Below are 15,744 nucleotides of genomic sequence, written 5' to 3' on the forward strand. Positions count from 1 at the left end.
GATGCCGAGGTTTTTACATTTTGGGTCAATCGTGATATGAGGATTTTTTTGACAACTTTTTCAACGATGAAAGTCGAAGGTTGTGTCATCAACGGGGTGCCATCCCACTGGTATTCGAAATATTTGTCTTTTGCGGAAGTGGTCAGCAGTGTGGTACCAGGGAGTTGTTTCCATAACAACTTCTTGGTGGTATACTGAAGGGGCTGTCGATGGTCTTGTCCTCCATCATATGGATCCTCCGCTGCTCCTGGCTGTATAACTGCAACGTAATTGCTGTGTAAGTATACGGTACCCTTTCTAAATCATAATACTAACGATTCTCTGTATAAGTTACCGTTAGTAATATCTAATATTTGTTTATAGGTAATCATATTTTCTTTATGTAAATAAGCTACCAAGGTTGGTTTTATTCTCAACATTTTTTGATGAGAACCTTAATATGTATGTTTCACTATTTGAAGACAAAAAAGTTGAAAAATTGTTATTCCTGTTCAACGATAGAATAACGCATAATAAATTAACTATAGGTATGTGCTTCTGGGGTGTTCTTGTCTAATATATATTAAAATATTGAAAATATGACAAAACTCGTTATTGTCTTTTAGTTCATCTTCCCTGCATTATCGGGGAAAAAATAGCTTTATGTTATAAATACATCGCATGAGAAACAACCAATTAATACGATCTGTTTTGTTTCAAGACGAATACTAAGTGACTCGTTAGTTTTTCTTCAAATGAGAATATGGTGGCTGCCATACCCCCTCACCCCCTCACCCCTCACCCCTCACCCCCTCACCCCCTCACCCCTCACCCCCTCACCCCCTCACCCCCTCACCCCCTCACCCCCTCACCCCCTCACCCCCTCACCCTCACCCCAAAATAAAATAAAAATCATTTACACTAGAAAAAGTTGGCTGTTTTCAATTAAAAGGTAATTTCACCATTTTGAAGAACTGAAAACATCATCGTTAAGGTTTTTTTCCGGAACAAATTGTAACAATTACTCCAGTGTCACACGAACGGATCTGTTATGAAATATATTACTATTTGGTGATAAGATCTATCGTTATAAGAGAACAACACTTACCAACCATCGTTAGGCCTACTGGTGTATAGAGACAACCATGATGCATAAGTATAAATATCTTTTTCCACTTAGGAGATACCGCACTTACCACTGACGACTTGAGTAAGTCTAATTATGACATCATCCAGCCACTTGAGCTTGAGTGTTGAATGAATTTCTCTTTTTATTAAAATCTTTTTCATTTTGTTTGATTTTAAGGAAAAGCTAAATGTAAAATGTTGGACTTCTATTCGCGTACTCGTTAGTTTGAGTGTTAACACAGTTTGAATTTAACTTGAAAACATAGAAAGAACCTTGGGAAAGGATAATTAACAGGTTTCATCTCCCAGTGGGACTATGACATCACAACTTTACGAAATGGCAGACCACTGTCACAGCTATATATCCTTTAACGGATTAAGATCAACATTTGGTATTTGGGGCAGTTGTTCAAATCACAGAGATCTTTCAAATAAGCTAGATATGATATTTGTGATAGCTTCACCTTTAAGATTCAATTTTCTATAATAATAATGATGATGATGATGATGATGATGATGATGATGATGATGATGATGATGATGATGATGATGATGATGATGATGATGATGATGATGGTGATGGTGATGGTGATGGTGATGGTGATGGTGATGGTGATGGTGATGGTGATGGTGATGGTGATGGTGATGGTGATGGTGATGGTGATGGTGATGGTCGTGATGATGGTCGTGATGATGGTCGTGATGATGGTCGTGATGATGGTCGTGATGATGGTCGTGATGATGGTCGTGATGATGATGATGATAATAATTTGGTTTGCTTAGAAGCAAAGCAATTCGTGTTCTACAAATTGTTGCTAAAGAATTGAAGATTTCTTTTTAAAAATACTTGGCAATCGAAATAAAGTTAGTCAATAATAAATGTTGTTATCATTTATACTCATAGAATGTTTCATTCAATATTGATCACGAAACTGATAGTGATTCTCGATTTAGGAGCATTTTCCATTTTCTGGCAAGGATAGAAATACATGTAAAAAAAAAGTTATCAAACCAGCTTAATTAATTAATTAATTAATTAGAATTGCTTGTGATTCTGATAAATGTGTCACTTTTTCAGAATGATAATAGTACATGGGGTTGATCAAATTTAGACTTTTCCACAACAAATAAACATATATATATATATATATATATATATATATATATATATATATATATATATATATATATATATATATATATATATATATATATATATATATATATAAATATATATATGTATATATATATATTTACATATATATATCTGCATATTTATGATATCATTGTGTAAGTTAAACAATAATATAATATACATTCTTTCAAAACGTCCAGTTTCATGTCTCATGCAGCACGATGACTTACGTGAAACAAACTACTTTTCCTCGAAGGGACTAGTATGTTGTGCGACGAATCACTGCAACTTACAAGCGGAGGGATATGGAAACGAATAGCCAGAAATCAGCGGGAGCACCATTATTATACTTATGACACGAATCCGAGTTTCGCGGATCTACATCCTAGCACGTACATAACGCTACCACTATTCATCTAGACTGTCTAGTACGGTTCTCTGACGAGAAACAGGTTTCCGAGCCTTCTTCCAGAATGTTTCAGGTAAGAACTCACACATCATTTACCTCTCCCCTTCCACCTATACTGACTGGTTTTAAATTCTTAAAATACAAGGTTCACTTCTACATGTGTATAAAACGCCAGCTGTGTTCGTTCCATCATAGACGTATCTAGGTATCGGATTGGTAATACTTGTCAATGTAGAAATAAAGGAATACAGGGCGCTTGCCAAATTTGTCAGTGTGGGTGTGTGTACGTGTGTGTATGGTCATTGTGTATAGCAGCTTATCCAAGCATGCAACCAGAGGCCGACAATGATGTTGAATAAACATACTGTTATTAGTTTGGGTGTTCATAGTTTGGTTGCATCGGTTATTGCTCATTCCAATTTTCTTTTTTTATTAAAAATGAACAATAAGACAAAACAGCACGTGAAAATATTATCATTTCTAGTCGTAAGTAACAATTCGTCATAGTTCGTTATTCGTAATCTTCTAAGTTCTGACTCATTGCTATCACATATTAATATTTTAAACTTGTTTCCGAGAAGGGAAGCTAAAAATTAAATAGGCTATGAACTTTCCGTATCTCTCCTTTCCTTATCTTCTAATCTTCTTGAAGTGTTTCGAAAATTGACGTCGACCAAATATCTATATTTATATGTATAATTGAATATATATATATATATATATGTATATATATATATATATATATATATATATATATGTATATATACACATATACTGTATATAGGGTTATGTTGAAGTCAATATTTTCCTTTTTCTCCTGTTGCATGAATTATAGTTGGACGGAATGGATGGTCATTAAAAGAAGAAAGAAGAAAGTTAACTATCTTTGAATAGATGTCTGTGGTGATGACTCGTCCATACACCCATAATCACGTAGTATGGACACACCAAGAGGACTAGACAGGTGGGTACTAATCCCAAGGTTAGTTATCTGACATATATATATGCATATCCAAGCAGTAAAACAAATGGAAGGCACACACCATACTATCCACCATAACGTGAACAGTCTGGCCCTGTATTTCTGTATAGCCAGGAATTCTGAGTTGGATGGGCACCAACAACTTAATGAGGGGTACAAAACTTATGTCCTGTAACTTATAATTTTATTTTGTACACATGACGGCCACTCAGATGGGGGGGGGGGGTTGGGGGTGTTGAGGGTAAGATGTGGCCTGGCCTGGCTAATGAATTCAGATAACAACTTGTGTATACCCTCAACCCAAACCACTGCCCAGGTTTCTCCTTTCCTTCCCTCCGTCCTCCTGCTCACCTACATCCCCTATGTTGTCAATTCCTCTCCTCTTTCATCACTTCCTTTCACCTTCCCCTCCCATACCCCCATTCCATCACCCCCCCCCCCCCTCAACTATTACTCGGCTTTAACAGCATCAATACTAGAGTGACCAACCACTAACCAATGATGACAGAGATATAAACAGAAATGAAACTTTAATGAAGACTTTTTCGTGGATTTATTTTTATTTAAAAACCTTCACCATGGGGCGAAGCGAAGTCATAAAACATAACGGAAAGACTAAAAACTTGACTTATTGTTATTAGCTACAAAATAATAATATCTACTAGCAATATGAGGAGGATATGTAGACTGCTGAAAAATATATACATTGGATTACAGTTATTTTTATTATTCAAAGCCTCTTTGAATGTTGTTGAAAAATTGAAAGAATTGTTCAGATTCTGCATGGCAGAATTTTGAATACAAACATTTAGAATAAAGAAGGGGAAAAAAGCCTGTTGAAATATGTGATATAGGTCTATATAAAAACAAGGGTTGTGAACTGGACAACACATTGAAAATTGCTGACGAGACGAGGCGTAGCAAGGAGCAACGGGGACCCGGTCCAGCAATAAAAGTGGCCCCGGTGAATATTTTGTAAGCGGTACTTGTTAGAGTGCCCCTGAAACCCGGGTGTTATACAGTTTGCATCTCCCTAGTTATTGAAAAGGTTTTATTAGGGAAAATATCACGGCATGTATTTGTCTATCAATGATATAGTAAGAAATAAATTCTGTGCAGTGGAAAAGTGATCAAGAATTAAAAGGCCTTCATAAAGGAAATAATTCCATGAAAAGTGTTTTGAAAATAAAGATATTGAAGGCACCCGCCACCGAGACAGAATTTTCATATTGCTATAAACAGTTCTATATGTGTAAACACGGTAAACATACAAATGTCAAAGCAGTTATATACATATATCTCTTGGTTAAAAAAAAAGAAGAATTCTCGTAACATTAAGAAAGATATATTAACGATAAAGAAAAAATACAACAACAACTTGCAACCAACTGCCTCGCTCAAAGCTCTATAATGAATAGACTACTTGGCTTAAAGGTGATTTTACTTGAAAGAATCTTGGATTTTGCCCAGATATATTGTATGAAGGCAGCTGCTAATTCTTAAGTAGTAATGAATTCATTAACACCGGTTATTTTCCTAAAATAGCCATATTTGAAAAATTCTTGCTTTTGTACGTGGTCATTCTTATTTCACATTTTACTGCGGGCGAGAGGAACAAATATACGAGTGGTCTTAGTGATGCATTCAGGACGTGAGTGGTGGGTGGATGGATGGAGGGGGGGGGGTGGAGGTGTGGAAAAGGAGGACAGTTGGGGGGGAGGGCATAAAAGGGAAGGGCGAATAGAATGGGAGGGGGGAATCTGGGGTTTGTCTTCGTTTATGGTGTAGGTGATCAACATGAGTCTAAACTTGCAAAGACAAAAGTGTTTCTTTCCTATGCAGGAGGATAGAAACTAAATGATCTCCCGGACTGCACCACTATTCCATATTTTCATGGAAAGTGCGAATTGAATATGCTTATTGTTTAACTTTAGTGGCAAACTTTCACTTATTTGGCAAACTCATTCTCTGTAAGCAGTAGAAAATTTGTAAATAATCTCAGAGAACCCGTCAAGTTATATTTTATTTTGTATCTGTTCTAAGCTTAGTCGTCTTGTTAACACCCCTTGAATGGCTCGATAAACTTTCTTTAATTACTTAATGAATACATAGCCAATTATAATGAATAGCATATAGCCTATCATATGAAAAAAAACCCATATCAGTAAGTCACTCTGTATTAACTACCCTGCAGGAAAGTTTCGACCTAACAAACGCCTTCACCTAAAAGCTTTTAAAATTGAACTACCCTCCCCCCCCCCCGCCCCACCCGCCCACTCTCATCAAACTTTATTTAACTAGAGCCACATCTTCTGGTCACCTCCACCTGAAGCTCCATTAGTCGGTGCGTATTGCTCCGTTGTCATCTGCCTTGGTGGACGGCCTCTCGACTGTCGGTCTCTTAGAGACACTCCGTCAGCATTGCCAAAGCCGAGGTTGTAAGCAAGGATCTCGAGGATGAAGAAGCCGATTGAGACGGCCATACCGATCGCCAGCAGCAGATAGATACCGATGAGGTCCCCAGTGGTTAATGAGTAGATTGCCTGGTCCCTCCAGAGTGTTTCGTCACCGGTACGACATGGTCCATCCTTCTCAGGATCATACCACGTGTCGTTATTCATTAGACCGTCGAATTCGTGTCTCTCGTGGAGGAGTTCAAACACGTAGGTGAGTTGATCTCGCAGTGGCGATCCGGACGGCACAGCGAAGCCATATTCAACCAAGGCAAAATGGCCGCCGGTGATGTACATGCTGCATCTCCGTTGACGGGATTCAGCGATAAGGGTGTGCCGGTCGTGAATCAAGGCATATTGTCCGTTGGAGTGGCGAACCCTGTGGATGCCGTCTTCAATCTTACCGACGATCGTACTGTCCTCTCTGTACATGGAGTTAGCTGAGTGGATATACTCCCACATTCGACGGTACTCGTCGATTTCGTTGTTTCGGAAGAAATCGTAGGCTGAACTGTCACGGACGAAACCGACATCGACGGTGGTCTGTCTCATGAGTTGGCCGATGTCCTTAATTCTCGCGAGGTTCTTTGACGCCGTCAAGAAGGGAGAGAGATTCAGAATGTAGATGAAAATCATCATCAGTGAAAACCAGAACCAAAAGGCTGACATAGTCCGGCTAGCCCAAGACCGAGGTGAGTGATCGTATCCTTGGAACAGAATGGTTGTCGTCTGCAGGAAAACGAAGAAACATTTAGTTAGATATAATAAGTCCTTCCGTCCCTCGCCCTCACCCCCCACCCCCCCCCCCATCACAACTTACAACCCTGTTACTCGTATATATGATGTCATTCACCGCTTACCAACGTTTGGATCATAACCAAAGTGGTTTTATTTTGAATATTTGCCATGACAACATCCTCTTATTTCAACTCAGAAATAAGCTATACCGCGAAGCGAATATTGTTGCTCGCATTTGCTTATAGGATAAATATCTTAGAGTACAACATATATTCCGAAAACTGTTCTGCATTTTTGCATTTGTAGGAAAAATTTCAACTGGACACCTATGCAAAATGCCTGGCATGCATCACTTGGCTAATGACCTCATCATGTCTTGGGTTATATTAGAGTAGCATACGCCCATTAATAGCCCCATTGACTTACACACTAAATCACAAAAGATATATAAGATATAAGATATATAAGATGTAAGATATAAGAATCTTTATTGACCATAAAAGGAATTGGTGTTCACTCTATCTCAGTATAACATACATAAAACAGTCAAAAATACAGGAGACTGGGACATGATGAGTGAGTAGAGACATGTTAAAAATATGGTGATAAATGTAAGAGAGCTGTTCATGACACATTTTGAGGACTTTACCATTAATACCATCTGGTCCAGAGGCCTTGCCAGGTTTGACCCGCCTCAATTCCCGGGAGACTTCACCACGCGTAAACTCTATTCTTTCAGATTGACAAAAACCATCTAGTCTATGAGAGGCACGCCGAAGCTCTGCTGAAAATTCATGGTTATCAAACCCAGCATAAAACTTGTTCAAAACATCAGGCATGTTGTCAGAGGTTATATTGTCTACAGTGATATCATTGGTTTTATGGTTTTCCCACCCAGTCACGCTTTTCATGCCTTTCCATACCATGCTAGTGTCATTTGATTTGAAATGACTTTCTATTTTGTCCTTGTATCTATCCTTGGCCTTCCGTATTTCACCATCTAATTTCCGGTTCACCGTTCTCAGTTTATCTCGATCACCTTCTCTGAAGCAAGTTTTCTTCTCGTTGATAACAGCTTTCAGTTCTGACGTTACCCATGGACCTCATCATGCCTTGGGTTATATTAGAGTAGCATACGCCCATTAATAGCCCCATTGACTTACACACTAAATCACAAAAGTAATGTGGTCTCTAAGTCTAGATGGAAGTTTTTACTAGCTAAACGCTACCCATCACCGGATAGTTGGACTTTCATGGCACCATCAATTTTCCGTACCATGACCGCGCAGATTTTTTTTGCTATCCGAGTCGGAAGTTTTCGTCACTTGTAAACAAACCTCTTCACTCAGTAGTAAACAATTTTCCTACGCTGCTCCTGGGAGGCCTAAAGGGGTCTAAAATTGTCTCAATTGACCCTATTTTCTCACCACATGTACTTCCATTCATGCGCTTCAAAATGCAAGCCACAATAAACTAGATCATGATTGTCAAAAACAGGTCAAAAAAGATGTTCTCCTGCTGCTTTTTGGCACTTTTCCTGAAGTAGAACAATCGAGCGGATGGATAATAGACTCTAATAGGAGTATGCCACCTTAAGGGTGTGGAGTGAACATGATCAGCTGAGCAAGAATTCTAGACTGTATAATCACAGCAGGGACAAACAACATGGATTTATCATATGAATGATTTAGAATGTGCATCTGAAAAATGTGCATCTGAAAACCAACTGCCTGGATAACAACCAAATCATATTCTCCTCATTTTCTTTTCTTTTTTTTTTGCTTGGAAGATTTTGTGGGTGAAATGAAACTTCATATAAGTGTCTTACCTGGAACCAGGGAGCATTCCACATGTTGAGATAATTGCCTTGCTCTTCAGTAGCCTCTCCTCTCTGGGCCAAACTTCTCCATTCGTAGGGGTTAAAGTAGCTCATAAGCCAGAGTAAAGCACCGACAAACAAGATTGCCAGCACGAAGAAGACCCAGACGGTTGCACTGTAAGGGAACATGACCGCAAAGACGTGCTCTCGAACCCAGTTCGGATGCATGATCAAGACTCCTAACTCTGCTTTTCTGAACGGAATCGTAAAATCCACTGCCGTGTCCCTCTCGCCGGTGATCGCCAACGGTGCTGCAGCAATGTCGGCATGCTGAAAAACGAATTTTAAGTCGAACGGAATCATTACCCAAAAAAAAATGTAACGTGTGCCACTTCAAAACTTGTTTGGGCCATAATTTGTTTTCCCAGAATTATTTTTAATAGCTTGAAAAAAATGATTATAATCTATTCCTTCGTCCGATTGCCCAAAATTGCCAGTCTTGCAATAAAAAATAAAATAAAAACACAGTTGTTAAGATTCTTTGTAACGTTAAGCTGTATGTGACCCCCACCGTTTCTTTGCCCTATAATAGGAAGTATTTGTATAGCCTTTTTCATGGGGAAAATGAATGAACTTTTACAACAGTAATGGACAACTTGAGGCCCGTGTGCCGTATGCGGTATGTAGACAGGTTACACAATACTTCGGACATTCATAACGTCTTCGTCTTTCAACCGACACCCGTCAAAGTTGGAAGTACTTAGAAGGACTGATTTTACCGTTTTTTCGGGGGGGGGGGGGGGGGTTATCTTACACCAAAGGAGAGGATGTTATTTTCAAATCAGTTTTCTATCTTGATACTGGGATTACTTACTCCTTCGGTCAGCTGGGCCATGAGACCACTCCATCGATTTTCTACCGAATCATATCGACCATAGTCTCCGTCAGAAACCAGTTCTAATTGGTAGTCGAAGGGTAGGCCAAGTTCCTCCTCCATTGTCTTCTTTACCTTCCGAAGCACTTCCGGAATGAACCCGTAGAAACCCCTCTCGCTATCATCGACTAGGTAAGGTGCCTCCTACATAGTGACGTAATAGATACGAAATGATGTGCATTACTCTTTTAGTTTGTAATCATTCTCGGTTAGTTTGAGAGGTTCACAGTGACTGAATGACCTTTCATACCACGTGGTATGTCATGTTAATAACAATACATTATTCCATATTTCAAAAAAAAATCCATAGCTAAATCTTATATAGGCACGCTTGATTTCACCTTAATGTATATCAAACAAATTCAATGTCCAAAGTCATAATCCGTGCCAGTGAAGTACAACCTAAGGTTAAGTTAAAGGAAGAGACTTTACAATGTTTGTTGTTGTTTGTTTCACGACATGACACTGTGGATTATAACATTAGTATATATAGCCTATATTCAAGGTTGAAACAATTGAAATGATTATTGCTTCGTAAATGATCCGTAAAGTAAAATTGGACAACACTAGAGTAGCAATTCCGCTACGGATGCTCAGTACTATACTGATATGCTTTTGCATTTTGCATTTCATAAAATATTTGGATACATATCCAAGTTTTTTAAACCAGAAAATGGATCGTTTTACAGGTGGTCAGCATTGGCCCCAAATTATAGCACGCTATAATTGCTAGAAGTTTTCAAAAAGTACATTCCTGGAGGTATTTACTCTCCAAATTATTCTCAGACAATCTTTAACAGTTCAAGAAGGAGGTCTTTACTCTCCAAATTGTTCTCAGACATTTTTAACGGTTCAAGAATTTTGAACAAAAGGTGACCATATTTGAATATCTAGCATATTTGGGCCAATACAGCAAACCTTTAACAGGCAGGTATAAGGAACCCGTCAGTCACGTGCAGGTTAGATATCACTGTCACATTAGCATAGACTGTTACATACTGGAAAACTACTCAGTCAAATTGGGTCAGTGTAGGTTCTTGGTCTGCAGCCAGCTTGACCTTGTACCTGATACTTCTTGGGATGACTACCATCCATTTATTTACCTCTGTCACAAGTTAAGTTTGTGGGCGGCCATTTTATTAGGTACGGTTACTGCAACCCTGTAGTGATATATGTCAGTCTGATAAGTCATTTAGACTATAGCGTTCATAGATGAGAGTTTGTTTGTTTGGCGTAGAACCAAACTAGGGCAAAAGATGCCTCAGAATATGTCTCTGATATGATTTTGATGCTGCAAATCGTTGTAAACTATGCTGTATAGTATTGAGTAACAACAACATTTCACAAAAAGTGCACAAAGGGTCTGGTAGCATGGAACCGAAACAAAAAGACAAAGACAGACAAAGCATACGTGGCTGTCTGTCAGGTATCACAATACCTCAATACGCGCTATAAGCCTATACGTATAATTATGACCACAAAAAATATGGTGATGTTAGTCAAATAATGACTCATAGACAACTAACTGTTGCACTATACATAGGATACAATATGGTAAATGTTGGCATGATGTAGTATTGTACGCCGTATGGAATGATTAAAGGATTGGTTCAGTTGTCATACATGTATATGTTATATGAAAGAGGACAATAAAAGAAACACAATGGTGAAGAAAAAAAACTGTTCAAATATCTTTTTCGGTTAAAGAGATATTCAAGTGTAAAGTTTTATCAGATTGTGTAGAAACTGCTGGAATTTGACTAGCTGTGATGTCACATCCTCACATTCCTGAAAAGTTTTGTTTTGTTTTCTAAATATTTTGTGAGATTTCATGACTTTCAACCAAAAGATATGTCAGGAGATCTCCTATTTGTGACAGGAAGTATTTGAGATTAAACATCTGATGGATTTTTTATTGTATTATTTCAAATGTGTTAAAAAATGTAAATAATTTTTAAAGAAATATATTCACACATGTTAAGGAAGTGAGGATGTGACATCACACCCTCACAGTTAGTCTTTCTACACCAGTCATTTTCAAAGAAATTTTGATATCTTCAAAGTGTCATATCTCCTTAACAGAGCATGCTATCATGGTAGTTTCTTCACTGTTCTTATTGTTTTTTGTGCTCTTTCGTACCAAATAGACATGTCAAACACCTGAACCAATCCTTTAATACATTTTGGAACTTACCACAAGGGAGCTTATCTTTATAAAGTCCAGATCAGCATTCCTAAAAGCTCGCATGTGGAGACGATTGTTACCATTTTCCCATTTTCTGTTATTCTGCAGTTCCCAGCTTCGGATGTCCTGAGTCCATGTACCCAACGGTTGTTTCTATACATCACGAAATTAAAGACATATATACAGGATTACTACCAAAGCATGCTCCTTGTCAGCATACTTACTAGAAAAGGCATCTTTATTAAAATACCGCAGCTTCAACCCGGACCCCGCCCCCCACCAGATACCCCCCCCCCCTCGATGCCCCCTGCTTGCTCTACTTATCCCTTGTTTTCGTAAACTTTTCCCGTGGACCAGAATTGTGTGCAGACGCTCATTGTGCGTTCAGTTTATCAATGTATTGAATTAACATTTTCAATGATATTCGTGAAAAGGTATGACGTATAACGCCGTATAGAATCAATTAATACTAATTAAAACAAAAAGGAACCCCCTTTAATTAGAAATAATTTATCACAAGAGCTGGTCGAAAATTTTACTTCTGTTACTTCCGTTATATAGACTTTCGCAAATTCTCTGTAGCATTTCTTTTTTTTTTCAGTTCACTTCAGATATTTGATTCTCTTATCAATTTGAACAAGGTATTTGATGATATATATTACGCGGTTGCGTAACTTAAGTGAATTGTTTGCGAGATTAGCACGAATTCACCTATATGTAAATTACAGTGTCACGGTTCTGACTAACTATCCACTGTAGTCAAGGGGTAGGAGCTCCAACTAAAGTAGCTCCAACTAAACCTGCAGAATATATTGTCTCCTCGCTATCCTCTGAGTCTTGCTTTTTCTATTAATTTCTTATGAAGTCCCAAAGAATACCAAGCGAGCGCCTCTTCCCGTTAACGGTATAACCTTTGTGTGACTATATAGGGGACTTTCGCTCGCTCGCTTGCTTGCAAGTGCAACACAATTGGCACGTTTCCGAAGCATGGCCAAATGAACTGCTTGAAATGTTATTTAAATCATCTGTTGTACTTATGAACGTTTAAGAATTAACCCATATGCAGCTGTCGTTCTACATTTCATACTTACCCGTAAATCTGAATGAAAATACACGGTCAGACCCTTTCCCATGTATATATTGATGGTGTAGTTCACACGATTTCCCCTCTGATCGAAGTTGACTGGTCCACTCATGCCTTCAAAGTTAACCTGCCAATCAATGAAGATTAAAACGTTTTTGAAATATTAGTCTGTCAGGAGGCGTAGTATAAGGTATTCGTCACTTTCTTTCCAACCTTTTTTCCCTCTTCAATGTAGCTTCACATGGAAGAGACAACTACATGCGTAGAACACAACCCAGACTGGGAACCAGGACTTGTGAGGGTGTACAAACCCCACCCCAACACCTTTTTCAAACTCACACAGAAAGTATTGTCTAAACATGTCGCAGAATTGATCCCGACCCACCTTATGGGGAAGTGAGCTTTAACAACGTCGGCGAAACTACACCCCCTCCTCGCTCCTGCATGTACTGTTTTAAAACGACAACATTCTTTGTTTTAATCGAGAGAATAATTACATTTTGACGGGCAGTATAACCACAGGATTCTAAATTAATAGGCACAATATGTAGGTACATCGTTTAATATTGTTTCTCCTGCAGATGATTGTGAAAGAATGCTCCCCCTGGTGCAGCAGGATTTCACAACGTTGGACATTTTGTTTTTTCTTGACGTGAAAAGATGGACAAAACATCACAATTAAGCGGACAACACAATGTTATCGACGAAGGACGAGTTAAGGGTACTAATAATTAACCTTTGTTTTCATGTACATATACTTTTCATTTATATATATATATATATATATATATATATATATATATATATAGGGCCTATATATATATAGGGCCTATATATATAGGGCCTATATATATAGGGCCTATATATATAGGGCCTATATATACATATATATAGGGCCTATATATATACACGTAGAAGGAGTTATAGTTGCCAATATTTTGGTTCATCAGATTCACAGTGTATATACTGGTATACCTTTATACATTTAGCGTTAAACTTCATTTTGAATGTTACTAAATTTATTTACTCTTTTGAGATCTTCCATGAGTGTGCTCATCTCATTGCCGGAGTCGTCTGAGCCTGGACATTTGCTCGTTTGTCGAGGGTATTGATTACTATTGCGTGCTAAATGTAGCTTGAAGGCTTCATAAACGGTCAAAACTGCGTCGTAGGTTAGTCGAAGTCGGTAAGGCCACTCGTCCAACGGTTCAGCCTTTTGGGTAGTGAATCGACCAGGAGTCCCGCCAAAATCCATCACTAAACGGGTCACGTAGGCTCTTCCCAGTCGTATCTTGTCAATCTGACCGTAGATCAATGGTAGATTCTAAAAGTGAGAGAAAAAAAAAGAAAAAAAAAAGAACTGCGGTTAACTGTTAAAGCAGCATTTTGCGTCCTTTTCTATGATTTTTCTCAACCTCACTGACTCCACTATGCTATAACGACATACATAACTAGCTTATCTATTTAAATCTTACTTCAAACGGTGGCATAAAAGTCGAAAAATTTGCAACTTTCAACTTTGTTTTTCTCAAAGATATTTCCGTTAGAACCCAAGAAACCTCGCCCATAATATGAATATTTAAACACTACGAACGTCATTGACCAATAGGCCTATGTAATACAACACCATGCTTTATTTGTGTACAGTCTATATGGCAGTTGTACTAGGGAGTTCCATAACAACTCCCTGGTTGCACCAACGCAAAGTCTTGAATCTATTTTTAGCAACGGCTCATAACTAAACCTACATCTCTGATTGGTTGAATTCAAACTAGTGGGTTTTGGGGGAACTGTATGCGATTAATTTTAACTGTGGAATTTGTCGTGGACACTCTTCTCATTATCTGCAAATATCCTTAATTACTCGCCAATTAACGTTGTTGGCAGGGCAAAACTTGGCTAATATCTTAGTCTGCTGTTTTGTGATTGATATATGTAAAAAACTCGATGGACATGTCAAAAAAGTAGAAAACGGCGACCAAACGCAAAATGCTGCTTTAACCTCGGAAACATCTGGCGTCCCCGTCGTGGGTTCAAGATTATAGCAAACTGAAAAGTGTGATTCGAGAATTAATGGCTCGTAGTAAATTGTATATCTTCCTGAAAACTTGTCCATGAATCAAATGTAGATGGATGCCTTTATTACTTAAACTCAACCAGGTAGAAATTTAAAGCAGCCCCCATTTGATTCGGTTTCCATGTGGGGAGGGGAGGGGAGGGGTGGTATGTACCTACTTTTATCCCTGCGTTCCCGGTTTCTCCATATCTGCTATTTTCTCTCACTTGAGATATCAAAATGGTGATAAGTATTATGGCCAAATTGTAAAATACTCAAAGAGTGTTATCAAATGTGTTTATACGTACGATGTTGCCTAACATCCAATGATAGGAGTCCGTCATTAAGTCGTCATCAATCGCCATTTGTATTACATCAAGTGCGATTTCTTCAAATTCACAGAATAAGAGGATGTTCTTGACACGGCTGTTTCTGAGTTTATCTCTGAGGTCCTTCAAATCAGTGACTTGATACGGAGTGATGCGCCATCGGTATCTTTGTGTTTGTGCCATCATGCCCTCCACAATCCTTTCGGCTGTAATACATCGGAGAGACAAAGCAAAAGTGAGATTTTCTTTAGTTTATACACATAACATTATACATTAACAACGATGCAATTGTTCGCTTCCAGCTGCAAAAGTGCTCAATACATAGAAGTAGAGCAATAGCCTCCACCGGGGTTCGAACCCGGGCCTCCCGCTTTATATGCGGACACCCTTACCACTAGGCTATGGGCGCTGATGGTATGTCCAGAGGTTCCAAACCGGTAAGGAAGGTCATAATATATATATATATATATATATATATATATATATATATATATATATATATATATATATATA

General features: G+C 38.4%; 1 protein-coding gene, 1 long non-coding RNA gene and 1 other non-coding gene across 6 annotated transcripts in view; 1 reads left to right on the forward strand and 2 right to left on the reverse strand.

Moving 5' to 3' along the window:
* The first annotated feature begins 8 nt into the window (after nt 1–8).
* The window catches only part of LOC139978786 (uncharacterized), a 22,627-nt gene continuing 6,891 nt past the window's right edge, over nt 9–15,744 (forward strand). Inside the window, exons 1-5 of one of the 4 annotated variants that reach the window (XR_011797011.1) lie at nt 9–277; nt 2,460–2,724; nt 3,487–3,633; nt 13,428–13,567; nt 15,305–15,466. This is a non-coding gene — a long non-coding RNA (uncharacterized lncRNA). Of the gene's footprint in view, nt 278–2,442; nt 2,725–3,486; nt 3,634–13,427; nt 13,568–15,304; nt 15,467–15,744 lie in introns of all 4 variants that reach the window. The other 3 variants (XR_011797012.1, XR_011797010.1, XR_011797009.1) reach the window with 3 other exon arrangements.
* The window catches only part of LOC139978784 (glutamate receptor 1-like), an 18,712-nt gene continuing 7,139 nt past the window's right edge, over nt 4,172–15,744 (reverse strand). The window contains exons 4-10 of the mRNA XM_071989280.1: nt 15,211–15,437; nt 13,874–14,170; nt 12,854–12,973; nt 11,772–11,915; nt 9,518–9,721; nt 8,653–8,973; nt 4,172–6,815 (exon numbers count right to left, since the gene is read on the reverse strand). Coding sequence (XP_071845381.1) covers nt 5,931–6,815; nt 8,653–8,973; nt 9,518–9,721; nt 11,772–11,915; nt 12,854–12,973; nt 13,874–14,170; nt 15,211–15,437 — 2,198 coding nt within the window. The 3' untranslated portion in view covers nt 4,172–5,930. The remainder of the gene's footprint in view (nt 6,816–8,652; nt 8,974–9,517; nt 9,722–11,771; nt 11,916–12,853; nt 12,974–13,873; nt 14,171–15,210; nt 15,438–15,744) is intronic.
* Nucleotides 15,569–15,640, reverse strand: Trnay-aua (transfer RNA tyrosine (anticodon AUA)). The gene has a single exon. It is a non-coding gene; the product is annotated as a tRNA-Tyr (tRNA).

The sequence above is a fragment of the Apostichopus japonicus genome, chromosome 13 (assembly GCF_037975245.1).
Source record: "Apostichopus japonicus isolate 1M-3 chromosome 13, ASM3797524v1, whole genome shotgun sequence".
NCBI classification, from domain to species: Eukaryota; Metazoa; Echinodermata; class Holothuroidea; order Aspidochirotida; family Stichopodidae; genus Apostichopus; species Apostichopus japonicus.